The sequence below is a fragment of the Phyllobates terribilis genome, unplaced genomic scaffold, assembly GCF_046119375.1.
Source record: "Phyllobates terribilis strain yellow unplaced genomic scaffold, ASM4611937v1 Scaffold_11__3_contigs__length_659146591, whole genome shotgun sequence".
Lineage (NCBI taxonomy): Eukaryota > Metazoa > Chordata > Amphibia > Anura > Dendrobatidae > Phyllobates > Phyllobates terribilis.
This window is the reverse complement of record NW_027362771.1, coordinates 281,286,520-281,302,245: the sequence shown is the minus strand read 5'-3', so window position 1 is coordinate 281,302,245 and position 15,726 is coordinate 281,286,520. Positions and strand designations below refer to the sequence as shown.

Sequence of the window (15,726 nt, the reverse complement as noted above, 5' to 3'; positions counted from 1 at the left end):
AGACTGTGCAATGCTCAGAGAAATTGTGAGAATCCATGAGCTACTGCTGAGACTCTAAAGGCCGCAGCATGTTAAAATGTTCAAGTTCGTTCAAGACAGTACAATTACAAAAAGACTGAACAAGCATGGCATGTTTGAAAGGGTTGACGAGAGAAAGCCTCTTAATTTCCAAAATAACATGGCAGCACACTAAAGTTGTATCTGAACAAACCACAAGACATTTGGAAGAATGCCTTTTGGACAGATGAGACCAAAGTACAGATGTCTGGCCATAATACCCTGCGCCATGTTTGTCAAAAGCCAAATACAACATATCAGCACAGACACCACATACCAACTGACAAACACGGTGGTGGAGGGATGATGATTTGGGCTAGTTTTGCAACCACAGTGGTCACTGAGTCGATCATGAACTCTTCCATATAATAACATATTCTAGAGTCAAATTTCATGAACTCTTCCATATAATAACATATTCTAGAGTCAAATTTCATGAACTCTTCCATATAATAACATATTCTAGAGTCAAATTTCATGTCTATACAAAAGCTAATGCTTCACCGAAACTGGGTAATGCAGCAGGACAACGATCCAAATCACACCAATCTACATCAGAATGGCTAAATAAGAAAAGAATCAAGGAGTTGTGATGGCCCAGTCAAAGACCAGACCTCAAGCCAATTGAAATGCTGTAGCTAGACTTTCAGAGAGTGGTGCATAAGTGAATGCCCACAAACCTCAAGACCTTAAGCAACATTGTAAAGAGGAATTCTTCTTGAACAAAGTAAGAGACTGATAACTTTGCTCAGAAAACGATTACTTCAAGTTATTATTGCTAAAGGTGGTTCTACAAACTGTTGATTCATAGCATATACTTCATTTTCACACACTGCTTCCGCATTTTGGCCTAGTCTCTGTTAAAACATGACAGTGTAATATGTTGTGCAGTGTTGCTCACTTAAAGTTGTATTTAGCTTAGATGTTTTTCTATGTCCTGATACATAAAACCACAGAATTCAAAGAAGGTGTTCTTAGTTTTACTCATTTCTGAATATAGGTGAACACTAGAGTTATCTACCTCTAGCTTCATAATTGAGATGTAACCTTTCATCGCAATTCTGCCATCTAAAGTTAATGGGCTTGTACCAATTATGGAAGCTCTCTCCTATCCACTGGATAGGAGATAATTTCTTGGTTTCTAGGGGTCAGAATACTGAGAACCCTACCAATCTCAAGAACGGGACTCTGAAGTGCTCTGTCTGAATGGAGCGGAGGTTAAGCATGTGCACCTTTGCTCCATTCATTCTCAATGGGATACTGTTGTTGGAATCAGTGGGGGTTCCAGTAGTCGGACCTGCAGCAATCTGAAGTTATCCACTAACCTATAGATAACTTCCAAAATTGCTACAAACACCCTTAAAGACATAACTGCACAAGCTGATGAATCAACCCTACAGACAGAAGGTATCATAGTGCACAAAGTGCTAAGGTGCAAGGCAGAAAACTGCAAAACACCAAAGAGCCAAGCCCAGATGACTGAGCACCCTGTTCCTATACATTTTCATGTATATGTCTATATGTAAATTAAAGGGGTATTCCCATCTCCAAGATCCTATACCAATATGTAGTAGGTATAATAATATTAACAAATACCTCCAATTAGAAATGTAGTATAGTTCTTCTGATTCGCTATGTCGCTTACTTCATGTGCGGGGCATTCACGTTAGACCCACAAACTTAAATGTATTTTCTTTTGATTTTATGTGATCTACCAATATAACAACATACAAACAGAAAAAAGAACGAAGGAGGAGCCTAAAGTGGTTGGTGTACGGACATTATATCTTAATATCCAGCTGTTACCTCTTTTTATTGCTAGTCTTTCCTCGGTGGTAGCCATGCGGTGAGGGTTGTTGTGGTTTGTTGCCTCATACCTCTTTTTGTGCTCCTATATATGTCTGATTAACTATTTACTCTAATAAATATTATATATTTTTGCAATACTTTAGGCTCCTCCTTCGTTCTTTTTTCTGTTTGTATGTTTATGGTTTGACGATGGAGCACTATTGGTCCAAAATAGGATAGTATAATTACCTTTTGAATAGTAATGTATAATATACAGTGCTATATATACTATCCACCCATGAATTGTGTTATTTTACAATATAACAACAGTAGCAAGAAAGTGTGAAGTATAAAGGAAATGATACTTGGCTTTTTAAATATTTAAAAAATATAAATCTGAAAATTGTGACGTGCATTTGTATTCATTTTTGGTATGTCTCTACCAAAACTTTTGTCCATTCTTCTTTGCAAAATAGCTCTAGCTTAGTGAGATTGGGTAAGAGAGGGTCTGTGAACAGCAGTTTTTGGCTGTGTTCACACGATGCGTATTTCATGCGTTTCCGCGGCGTTTTTGCAGTTGCGTAAACGCCGCGGAAACGCATGAAAAACGCATGGTAGAAGGGCAGCAATGTTCCCCAATGGAAATCCGCATGTGCTGTGCCCATGATGCGGATTTTTCCGCAGCGTTAACGCTGCGGTCAAAAATCCGCAGCATGTCAATTAATTTTGCGGAAACGCGGCGATTTCGCCGCCATTGACTTGCATTAGAACGCGCCAATTTCGCAAGACAGCATTTGTACTTGCGTAATTGGTGCGTTCTAATGTGCGGATGGTACCCGGGTGTGGAGGAGAGGAGAGTCTCATCCACACTCGGGTACCATTAAAAAAGCTGTAAAAGAAGAATAAAATAAAAAATAAATGTATTCTTACCATCTGTCGGCCCGCGCAGCGCTCCTGCTTGGTTCCCGGCACTTACAGTGAGTTGTAGGACCTGCGGTGACGTCAGAGTCATGTGACGGGTCACGTGACGCTGACGTCGGCAGGTCTTTCAATTCAAAGTTGCCGGCAGCCGGGAGAACAGATTGAGCAGGACAGCGCGGGCCATCGGAGGTAAGTATATACACTCTCTCGGGTCACACTATATAAATCCATGCTGTTTGCATGGATTTATATAGTGTGACCTAGTTGTCAAGCACTTTCCAAGTGATGCTAAAATCGCCTGGAAAGCGCTTGTCAATCTGCATGCGGAAACGCATGTGAATCTGCATGTGGATCCGCATGTATTCTGCAGGAAAAACGCATGCACAATCTGCATGCGTTTTTTCTGCCAGGGAGATGCAGAAATGATGCAGAAATTTTCTGCTTCATTTCTGCATCGTGTGCACATACCCTTTAAGTCTTCCCACAGATTCTCAATGGGATTTAGGTCTGGATTTTGACTGAGCCATTTAAACACATGAATATGCTTTAATCTAAACCATGCCATAGTAGCTCTGGCAGTATGCTTAGGGTCGCTGTCCTGCTGGAGGGTGAACCTATGCCCCAATCTCAAGCCTTTTGCAGCCTCTAACAGGTTTTCCTCCAGGATTGCCCTATATTCTACTCCATCCATCTTCCCATCAACTCTGATCAGCTTCCCTGTCCCTGAAGCAAAGCATCCCCACAGCATGATGCTGTCACAACCATGTTTGACAGTGGGGATGGTGTTTAAGGGACACGTCCGCCACATATAGCGTTTTGCATTTAGCTCAAAAAATTCTTCTTTGGTCTCATCTGACTAGAGCACCTTCTTCCACGTGCTAGCTGTTTCCCTCACATGGCTTTTTGCAAATTGCAAACTTGACTTATGGCTTGCTTTCAAAATGGCTTTCTTCTCGCCACTCTTCCATAAAGGCCAGATTTCTGAAGTATACGACTAAGGGCAGGGACACACAGCCGTATAACTTGTGTGATGATCGTGAGCAATGAATGGACTGGCTGGCACATCTCCTGACCTGAGTGTGACAGCATGATGGATATCTATGCAGCAGTCAAGCTCAGGTCAGGAGAGGTGCCGGCCAGTATGAGGTTTACAATGCAATCCTCGGACGAGAAATACGGCAGTGTGTCCCTGCCCTAATAGGTGTCCTTTGGGCAGAATCTCCCATCTGAGCTGTAGATCTCTTCAGATCTTCCAGAGTGACCATGGGCCTCTAATTAGTGATCTCCTAGCTATGGATGTCAGTTTAGGTGGACAGCCATGTCCTGGTGGGTTTGCATTTGTGCCATACTTCTTTCATTTTTGGATGATTGACTTGAACACTGCTCCGTGAGATGTTCGAAGCTTGGGCTATTTTTTTTTTATAACCTAGCCCTGCTTTACTTTTCTCCACAACTTTATCCCTACGCTGTCTATTATGTTCCTTGGTTTTCATGATGCTGTTTAATCCCTAATGCTCTCAAACAAACATCTGAGGCCTTCACAGAACAGCTGCAGTTATTCTGAGAATAACTTACACACAGGTGGACTCAATTTACTAATTATGTGACTTCTGGAGGCCATTGGTCAGTTAAAATTTTATTTAGGTGTATCAGACTACAGGGGGCTGAATATACATGCAAGTCAGAATTCTCAGATTTAATATAGTTTCAAAATATTTAGAAGACCATGTATCATTTCTTTAACACTTCAGAAATACTTGCTACTCTTTGTTGGTAAATCGCCTAAAATCCCAATAAAATGCAATCAACTTTGTGGGTGGAATGTGAAATAATGTGACCACTGACCTCACACGCCTAAGGTGAGCATCATTCTTCCATATGATAACATTACATGTGGAAACTTCTACTTCCTATCACCATGAATCAGAGTTTCAGTTGCAGAATAATTGTCATTAAAAAAACTGAGGTCACAAATCCAGAATCCCATTCCAGAGGGAGCAGCTAAAACAAGGGTTTAACATTAATTATTTCTAACAATCGTTTACTAAACCTAGATGACTTCCTTAGAGACAAAGGGTTAATCATTTACCAGTGTGACTAAGTAATATTCTATTTTGTCATTACTTGCATTAGAAAGGGACCCACTACCTGTTACCCATATATCATGTGTAACCGCCACAATGTGAACAGATTGATTTAATATGGCTCCAACCATCTCTGATGTATGACATGTATATCCTAATCCCTGCAAATGATAATCTCCAGCTATCCTCAGCCCGGCTGGATCTGTAGCAGTAAGTACAAATGGCATGCGTGATAAAAAAAAATGATTTCATGAGGCAATGCCAGTGAGTAACGACTGCAGGACGAGACTGTGTTGTGTCTCACTCCCCGGTGGCAGGGTTATACCTTCCTATCTGCACTTACACAGTAAAGAGGCCCTGGTCCTGCCTGTTGTGGTTCTATAAGGATGGAAACAAAGGTTGAGGTTTAAATGGATCCTGACAGCTGCATTTCAAGGAAAAACATACTTTCGAAGCCACTGGGGACTGAGCTACATGGGAGACTAGTAAAAAAAAAAGGGTGGTCTCAGGTGGCTTCTCCCCGCCCACTGCCAATAACTGACGGGAGAACCCCCCGGCGATCCGCCTGACCTGGCGGTTTTTAATGGATGGTTTTCTGTGAAACGCCACATCGTTTCAGAGTCAAGCCTACATGACTTGAAGTCATGCAGCCAGTGTCTGGTACATTCTGCCCGTGGACCAGGCAGAATGTATCAGCTGTCAGGTTCCCTTTAAATACATAATACGGTAAAAATAAGCGTGAAGCTTAGTGAATTATAATGCTCTTTTCTACAAGACAATGCGACTGTCACTTTAAATAGTAACCACCGTTTACACTTTTTTTCATAAATCAGTACATGAAAATGGGTAAAATCTGTCTACATTGAATATAGTTTTTCCTATTACTGAGATAGGAGAGTACAGTTACTGCTCATAGTGTTCAATGGAGAGCAGAGGAGCTAGAGGCAGACACTGCCATTCTGCTGCACGGTTTCCTGAAGCAATGTTTAGTTCTCCATGGAACTTTATGAGCACCAACTGTCATCTCCTATCTCAGTAATGGGAAAATCTGCATTCACTGAAAACAAATTTTACCCATGAATTGAGATGTCTGAGAATGGATGAACAATCCAGGAGGAGAAATAAGTTGATTTCTTTAATTAGATAGATTACAACGTTTCTTATTTTCACGTGTACTATTGGTTTATGAAAAAAGAAAATAAAACAACAGTTATTCTTTAAATATGCTGGTAAATCCATATACACGTATGGCAAGTTTAAGTAGACTGCCGAGTATGGTATAATGCATAAGAAGGATCAGAATACACATCCACATAAAGCACAGGGAACCACATACAAGAGCTCGGTGCGAATTTAAATTACTCTTCTGTCATGTATTTGCTATGGGCAATATCCTTAAAGTGGTTTTCCCATCTCATATATGCTATAACTAGGACCTGCATCTATCACGAGAACAGGGCCCCATCCTGTGGATATGACATAAATATGCACAATGGGAATACCCCGTTAAAAACGAATGCAGCCACTCCAGCCATAACTAGCTTCAATTCTCAGAAAACTCAGAGAAGTGACTAAAACTTCTGCACTGTAATAATCGGAAGCGGCTGCCATACACCATTCAGTGTGTTTGTCTTCCAGGGATTAAACAGCTTCATATCCAGCTCATCCAACTCGTTTCGCCATAAAGAATACATGGGGGGCAGCTAATTTGTTCCCATATAACTCAAATTGATGGCAGATCCTGTGGAAATCTAAGAGTATGGCCAACTGTAGTCTGTATATAGGAGGTCACAGCTGTTCTTACTCGTGTCTTGGTGAAGCCTCACCAAGTATAATCAGCTTCATAAAGTGGTACACTGTGTAAAAGCCGTTCTCCCAAAATAAAAAATGACTGGTGGACACCAATGTAGCAGATGAAAGTAGTCCCATAACATCAGAGTGGAGACTACATCACTGCATGTCTAAAAATCACTGCCAATCACGAGCCTGGAAAAGCGAGATATCATGGCACCAGCTCCAGTGAGACAGAAGTCTGTATACTGTATACAGCCATCGTACCGGAGACGACTTCACCTGCTATGAACTCTGTGGGCAGACCTCCCCCCTGCACTCTCTAGTCTGAGAGCAATAGATGCTAGGAGATATATATGTGTGTGTGTATATATATATACATATATGAATGAGTATATATATGAATATATATGCGTGTGTATATACATATATGTGTGCGTATATATTTATATGTATGTTTGTAGATGTGTAAATATATGAATATATATATGTATATATGTGTATGTATATATATGAATATGTATACATATGTGTATACAGGTATAGTGTTTGACTGTGACAATTAATAAGCAGCCTCCATGTCCAGACAGCGGTGGTCACACTTGCTTGAGAGGGTACAGACATACAGTGAGGGCAGACGTGTGGAGGATGGGGGTTGTGCTGCTGTCATGGTCTCCTCTGTGGGGTCTCCTGGGCTTTTGTCCATTCATCAGCTTGTCTGTCATTGTGTCTCCCTGCGGACACCATAGCTGGCACTGGCCGCTCTTCTAGCAGAGGCCCAGCCTGGCATCCAGCAGCAGAGCCACTCTGTGCCCACACCGACCCGAGCTGCTGCAGAATCTCTTGCACCCTAATAGCAGCCAGCTGTGTCACCTCTGACAGGTGTCACCATGCTGTGCCCAGCCTGCTCACTCACCCTCATTCACCAGCTTGTAGCTCTGGGATTTCCTGCTCCTTCTCCTCTCAGAAAACTCCATTCTTCCTCAGTAATGTGAAGAAGGCAGTGACGAGAAGAACGAGGAGGCACAGGGAGAGATCAGACAGATTAGGACGGTGACAAGGAGGGGAGGGGGAGAAAGAAGAAGGAAATGAGCGCTAGTCGGTGCCAGCAGCACAGGGCACAGCTCTGCCAGCGGAGCCCTCACTTCCAACTGGTGGGAGAAGGGAAAGTTTTTCCAGGCTTCCAATAGGAATGCAGGCGAGAATGTGGAGAAATCAGAAGCCGATCCGTGGCACGTCCCAGCAGCCGCCGAGCATCTTCCTGAGGAGCCCTGACGATCCACACGAGGAGCCCCGGAGGACTGGAGCAGACAGGCCCGCGCTCTCTTCTGTTTTGCTTTCTCCTTTTTTCTTTTAGGGTCAATGATAAACAGGGGAGAGAATGACTGAGAGACAGAGGAGGGAGCCTGACACCTGGCGGTCACAAGGAGTGTTACAGCAGGGTGGAATGAAGAGACGTAGTGCGTGACGTCATCAGCTCAGCGCTAGGTAGAAGCGACACCTCAGAAAGAGGTGGGAACCAGGACTCAGAGGCGCATGCGCAGCTAGTGGTCACTCCTTGGCTTTGTTAGTGTGCGCTGCGGCCGTGACTTGGCGGCTGCACTGATACAGTCATTCTCATAGGAAACATTTATATGGCCCGGGCTTCACTGACTAACGAAAGGCGCGCATTTATTGTGGTCCTTCTCTACTGACTACCAGTGAACTTGGAGCCATCTCTTATGGCGAAGAAGTGTGAAGTGTCAGGGCTTGCTAATGTGTGAATAAGTTGTGGCAGATTTAGCACCGAGTGACATCATTATTCACGTTGTTTATGACCCTAGCAGTTTTTATCAGAACATAGTATTGATGGTTGTCGGTCACATTGCCATACTATAGCGTCTTTAAAGGGGTTGTCCACTACTTTATATTCCCCCCAATGTATCCCCCCGGGGCCCCTAAGACTTCTTGTAAATACCCTCTGTTGCTGATAATAATAGCGACGCTATCACTGGCCGCTCACAGGCATCACGTGACCCCCCGCTGCAGCCGGCTCTGACATCCGCTGATGTCACGACAAGTGCTGGCAGCAGCCGGAGGTCACGATCTTCCTGGTTCCACTTGGGCTGTGGGCGGGGTTACCCCCTGCATCACACCCGGAATCCACCGCGCATTCTGCCTCTCCCCATTCATTGGGAAAGCGCGCGGTGGATGCTGGGTGTGATGTGTGGGGACCCCAGTGCTGAGTCACGCCTTACTTGTCGTGACGTCAGCGCGGGGTCACGTGATGCCTGTGAGCGGCCACTGATAGCACCACTCACAGGCAGAACCTGCAACAGAAGCTATTTACAATAAGTCTTAGGGGCCCCGGGGGGATACATGGGGGGGGGGATAAAGTAGTGAACAACTTCTTTAACATGTCACTAACAACTGGTGTCTTCCCCTCATGCTTCAAACATGTCTCGATCACTCCCATCCTCAAAAAGCCCTCCCTTGTCCCATCCTCTCTGTCTAGCTATCGCCTCATATCACTTCTCTCCTATGCCTCAAAACTACTGGAACAACACATCCATTCTGAACTGTCCTCCCGCCTCTCCTCCTGCTTCCTCTTTGACCGCTTACAATCTGACTTCCGACCTCATCACTCCACTGAAACTGCCCCCACTAAAGTCACCTACAACCTACTAACCGCCAAATCCAAGCCTTACTACTCTGTCCTTCTCCTCCTGGACCTGTTATCTGCCTTCGACACAGTGGACCATTCCCTCTTACTACAGACTCTCTTCTCTTGGCATCACAGACTTGGCTCTATCTTGGATCTCTTCATACCTAACAGACTGGACATTCAACGTCTCCCACTCACACACGACCTCCTCATCTCGCCCTATCTGTCGGTGTCCACCAAGGTTCAGTCCTAGGGCCCCTGCTCTTCTCTACACCTTTGGCCTGGGACAGATCATAGCGTCTTACGGCTTTTAGTATCACCTCTATACTGATGACACACAGATCTACCTCTCTGGACCCGATATCTCCTTACTAACCAGAATCCCACAATGTCTGTCCGCTATTTCATCCTTCTTCTCTGCCAGATTTCTAAAGCTTAACATGGACAAAATTGAATTCATCATCTTTCCCCCACCTCACTCAACCCCCCATCTGACCTATCCATCAAAGTTAATGACTGCCCACTCTCCCCAGAAACACAAGCTAGGTGTAATCCTGGACTCTAATCTATCCTTCAAACTCATATCCAAGCTCTCTCCACTTCTCTACTCCCCTCTTATCTCCTCCTCCCACAATCGCATACAAGATTTCTCCCGTGCATCCACCCACTCTAGAACTCTATACCCAACATATCAGACTCTCGCCTACCGTGGAGACCTTCAAAAGGAATCTGAAGAAACACCTCTTCCGACAAGCGTACAACCTGCAGTAACCTCCGCTCCACCATACCGCTGCAAGACCAGCTCTATCCTGACCTAATGTATCCTCACCCTTCCCTTGTAGATCGTGGGCCCTCGTGGGCAGGGTCCTCTCTCCTCCTGTACCAGTCGCTGATTCGTTTTGTTCAAGATTATTGTAAATGTATTTGCAATTTATACCCCTTTTCACATGTAAAGCTCCATGGAATAAATGCCGCTATAATAAAAAATAATAATAATAGTATAGGATGACCTGTGGACTTGTCCTGTGTGCTGTAGATAGCTGGACACACCCCTCTGTTAGGCTGTGTTCACACATTAGGGAATTGTATGTGATGCATTTTAAGAACAAACAGAATTAAGCTTGAACTACACGGCGACGTTGAGCACGACAACTGTTGCTCGGTGTCACTGCTGCAACACGACAAGCAAGTCCAACCGCATGAGAATTTTTGTGATTTATTGTTGCGGGTCCCTCGGGGTATCTTGTGTTGCAGTCTAGCAGCAACACCTGCAATACTTTGGCCACACGACAGCTCTTGTGCCTTAAAGGTGTTCTCTAAGAATGTAATAAAATGGCCTCCGTCACATAATTCAAATATAATCCCATCATAATCACTTGTCAAGACGGACTGCAGTCGGAGAAAACGCTGCTCCTGCAATCTGTGTCTAAGCACAGCATACTTAATTGTGCTCAATATTAAGTCATACAATTAATGTAAAAAAATTATTATAATTAATATTAAGCCAAATTAATTTCACGTGAACTATCACATGATCTATCACAGGGGATCATGTGACATGTCACGTAATACATCACGTGTGTGTGGGGGGGGGGAGCCCGCGCCTTCTAAACTGCCCGGGGCCTTTGCTACTCTTAATCCACCCCTGATTATGATACAGCTCCTCTGTCAGTTGAGACACAGGTTCCAAGAGCAGTGTTTCATCAAATTGCAGCCGCCCTGACACATAAGTAGGACAGGCTTCTATTTGAATTACGTGACTGGGGCCGTTTTATTACATTCTTGGGAGAACTCTTTTAATTTCTAAAACAAATCTATTGTATAACTGATGCACATGGAAGCAGAGGGAACCCCTTGATTATTTTGGGGTGCATTATGTGTTAGTTTTTAGAAGGGAAGAAAAAATTCTGCATGCTGCTTTTTTTCTTCCCTTTTACAGCCACACAGAAGGGAACGCAGATAGACCTTATGCTAATGATGAGGCTGCTTCTGTTTGCATCGGTTATGCAATGGATCCATGTTTGCCTGTTCCTAAAATGGAATGAACAGAAATGTAAACATATGTACATAATGGAAATACACAGGGAATAAAAATGTATAAGGGTATGTGCACACGATCCTTTCTGGCAGCGCTTTGAATGTAGCATACTTTATGCTGCATCCAAAGCGCTGAACGCGGGTGAATCCGCATGTGTTCATCGAACACATGCAGATTCACCGCAACCTATACACTGCACTGATAGAATTTCTCTTGTGGAGACTAGCGTCTCTGTAAGAGAAATTGACACGCTGCGGTCTGTGAAGACGCGCCGCATGTCTGGCTCCGTGGGTGAGCCGCAGGAGCAAGGAGACGCATAGTGAGCATGGGATTTCTTGAAATCCCATCCACTATGCTCTAACATCTGGTATGAGGTGTCTTAACCTTTCACCCCTGAATCTGTTTTCACCTTCATGGTCAGGCCAAATTTTACAATTCTGACCAGTGTCACTTTATGAGGTAATAACTCTGGAGCGCTTCAACGGATCCTACTGATTCGAATACTGTTTTTTCGTGACACATTGTACTTCATGATAGTAGTAAAATTTCTTCTATATGACAGGCGCTTATTTGTGAAAAAAACGGAAATATGGCCAAAATGTTGAAAATTTAGCAATTTTCAAACTTAATTTTTATGCCCTTAAATCAGAGAGCATGTCACACAAAATAGTTAATAAATCACATTTACTACATGTCTAACACATGTCTACACATCAGCACAATTTTTGAAACATAATTTTTTTTTTGTTAAGAAGTTATAAGGGGTTAAAGTTGACCAGCGATTTCTAATTTTTCCAACAAAATTGACCAAACCATTTTTTTAGGTACCATATCACATTTGAAGTGATCTTGAGGGATCTATATGACAGAAAATACCCAAAGGTGACACCATTCTAAAAATTGTACCCCTCAAGGTGCTCAAAAACATATTCAAGAAGTTTAGTAACCCTTCAAGTGCTTCAGAGGAATTAATGGAACATGGAAGGAAAAAATGAACATTTAACTTTTTTCACAAAAATTTTACTTTAGACCCAAATTTTTTAATTTCCACAAGGGTAACAGGAGAAAATAGGTCCCAAAATTTGTAGTGCAATTTCTCCTGAGCACGCTGATACCCCATATGTGGGGGAAAACAACTGTTTGGGCGCACACCAGGGCTCGGAAGGGAAGGAGTGCCATTTGACTTTTTGAATGTAAAATTTGATGGAATCATTAATAGACGCCATGTCGTGTTTGGAGAGCCTCTAATGTGCCTAAACAGTGGAAACCTCCCAAGTGACACCATTCTGGAAATTAGACCCCTCAAGGAACTCATCTAGATGTGAGGTCAGCACCTTGAATCCCCAGGTGCTTCACAGAAGTTTATAACGTGAAAATAAAAAAAAAAAACACCTTTTTTTGACAAAAATGTTTTTTAGCCCCAAATTTTGCATTTTCACAAGGGCAACAGGAGCAATTGCACCATAAGTTTTTTTGTGGAGTTTCTCCTGAGTACGCCGATACCCAATATGTGAAGGAAAACTACTTTTTGGGCGCAAAGCAGGGCTTGGAAGGGAAGGACCGCCATTTGATTTTTTGAATGCAAAATTTCCTGCAATAATGTCGTTTTTGGAGAGCCCCTGACGTGCCTAAATAGTGGACACCCACAAAAAGTGACACCATTTTGGAAATTAGAACCCTCAAGGAACTTATCTAGATGTGTGGTGAGCACTTTGAACCCCCAGGTGCTTTACAGAAGTTTATAGTGTAGAGCAATGAAAATAAAAAAATCAAATTTTTCCCACAAAAATGTTTTTTAGCCTCACATTTTTTATTTCTACAAAGGTAACAGGAAAAAATGGACCCCAAAATTTGTTGTGCAATTTCTCCTGAGCACGCAGATACCCTATATGTGGGGGAAAACTATTGTTTTGGGTGAACAGCAGGGCTCAGAAAGGAAGGAGTGACGTTTTGGAATGCAGATATTGATGGAATGCTCTGTCGGTGTCATGTCTCATTTGGAGAGCCCCTGATGTGCCTAAACCGTGGAAAACCACAAGTGATCCTATTTTGGAAAGTAGATCCCTCAAGGAATTTATTTAGATATGTGGTGAGCCGATTGAAACCACGGATGCTTGACAGAATTTTACAACGTGGATCTGTAAAAATGAAAAAAATATTTTTCCCACAAAAATGTTGTTTTAGCCCCAATTTTTTTCATTTTCACAAGAAGAGCAGGAGAAAATGGACCCCAAAATTTTATGTGCAATTTCTCCTGTGTACGCCGATACCTCATATGTGGTCGAAGAGTACTTTTGAGGCACAGTGCAAAGCTCAGAAGGGAAGAAGCACAATATCGAAGTTCACATTTGGACTGGTTTGAGAGTTCCTGAGGTGCCAGAACAGCAGAACCCCCCATAAGAGGCTCCATTTTACAAACTACACCTCTTAATGAATTCAACTAGGGGATCATGTTGACACCACAGGTGTGTCACAGCTTTTGATACCATTAGGCAGTGAAGAAAAAAATAATTACATTTTTACCACCAAAATTTTGTTTTAGCCCCAGACTTTACATTTTCACACTGGGAAATGGTTAAAACTGGCACCAAAATTTGGCCCATAATTTCTGCTGAACATGGCAATACCCCATATGTGGCTGTACAGTACTGCTTAGCCACACGGCGAGACTCTGAAGGGACGTAGCGCTATTTGCCTCCTGGAGAGCAGATTTTTCTAGACTAGTTTGCAGACTCCATATACAAAGCCCCTACTTGATAGAATAGCAGAGTCCCCCAGCTGACCCCATTTTTGAAATTATACCCCTTTGGGAATTTATCTACAGGTGTAGTGACAATTTTGACTGGAGTCTTTTCCAGAAACAAGCAGCAGTGGATGTTGCTGAGTGAAAATTGCAAACTGCCGTTGTAGTGACCAGTACGTTGTAGTGACTAGTACGTGTAGTGACCAGTATGCTGTGCCCAGCTCTTGCTTGTGGAGACATGCACCCGTAAATTAGGCAGGTTCTCATTGCTACAAGAATGTCAAACATGTGGATACTAACTGCGGTTTAGGCATGCTGGAGCTGAGAAGAGAGGGGGGCTTTTGGATTTGGGAGCTCAGAATTTTCTGAATTTGTTTTGGCGGGCAAGGAGCTATTTCGCTTTTCCAGAACCTTTGTGCTACCCGTAATGTGGAAGTCCCCTATATATCAGTTAACAGATGACGGACTTGAGTGGGGATTTGCATTTTTTTGTGGATTGAGTTGAAGCTTTTGTTAGCGACATTTTACATAACATTTTGGATCACATTTATCCAGCTCTCTACGCTGAGCATTTACATTGGTGTTTCCATCTAAATCTCCAAGTGATGTGATTCAGATGAAACCCCTGAGGGATCCATTCACTATGAGGCAGCAGAGTTACAGTACACTCCGTCTGGCCTCTGTTCAGTGGTGTTCTTCTTTTCAGAAGTGCACAAAACTGTGCCGGACCGTGCTTTTATGCACGCCTAAAAAGACTGACACCGACGGATCACAGGTTAGATGGTGTCCACAGTGCCTCCATCTGCCTCATTCCAGGGATTCTTCCGCCAGGGGTTCTGTCTGAATCACGTATTTCAGTGATTTACACTGAAACCCTGGCGTAAGTGCTCAGCGCAGAGCGCAGGATAAATGTGAACCAAGCTTTACTGCAATCTTTGGGAGGCAGAATGAACAAATCAACAATAGGTGAATAATTGGTTTTATTTATTTTTTACGCCATTCCTCGTGCGGTATAAGTGATTGGACGACTTTATTCTTCGGGTCGTTGCGATTACAGCGATATCAGATTTATATCGGGTTTGGCTGCTGTCACACACTAAAAGACACTTTTTATCGCAAAAAATAGTTTTTGCATCGCCATATTTTGAGAGCTATAATTTTTCCTTATTTTGGCTGACAGAGTCATGTAAGGCTTGTTTTTTTTGGGACGAGTTGACGTTTTTATTGGTACCATTTTCGGGCACATGACATTTTTTGATCTCTTTATATACTGATTTTCGGAGGCACAATGAACAAAAACCAGCAATTCAGGAATTGTTTTTTTATTATGTCGTTTAAAATTGATTAGGTGAACATTTACTATCCTCTATTCGTGATAAGCTTGATATTAAAGGTATCACTATAGGGCAAACGGAATATACATGCTCCGCCTTTGCAGATGATGTCATATACATTACAATCCCATATATGTCAATCTCATCTATCATGGCAGAAGTGGATCATTTTGGCACATGGTCCAATTTCAAAATAAACACTTCAAAATATCAGGCTCTCAACGTTTCCTTGCCAACTACCACTCAGGCTATCATCCAAACAAATTTTCCTTTTTCTTGGCCATCACAGGGTATAAAATACTTAGGGATACGCATACATAGTGATC

General features: G+C 42.9%; 1 protein-coding gene across 1 annotated transcript in view; it reads right to left on the bottom strand.

Moving 5' to 3' along the window:
* BEND7 (BEN domain containing 7) overlaps positions 1 to 8,039 on the bottom strand; it is a 106,496-nt gene extending 98,457 nt beyond the window's left edge. Inside the window, exon 1 of the mRNA XM_073652372.1 lies at positions 7,558 to 8,039. Coding sequence (XP_073508473.1) covers positions 7,558 to 7,618 — 61 coding nt within the window. The 5' untranslated portion in view covers positions 7,619 to 8,039. The remainder of the gene's footprint in view (positions 1 to 7,557) is intronic.
* Positions 8,040 to 15,726: the final 7,687 nt, after the last annotated feature.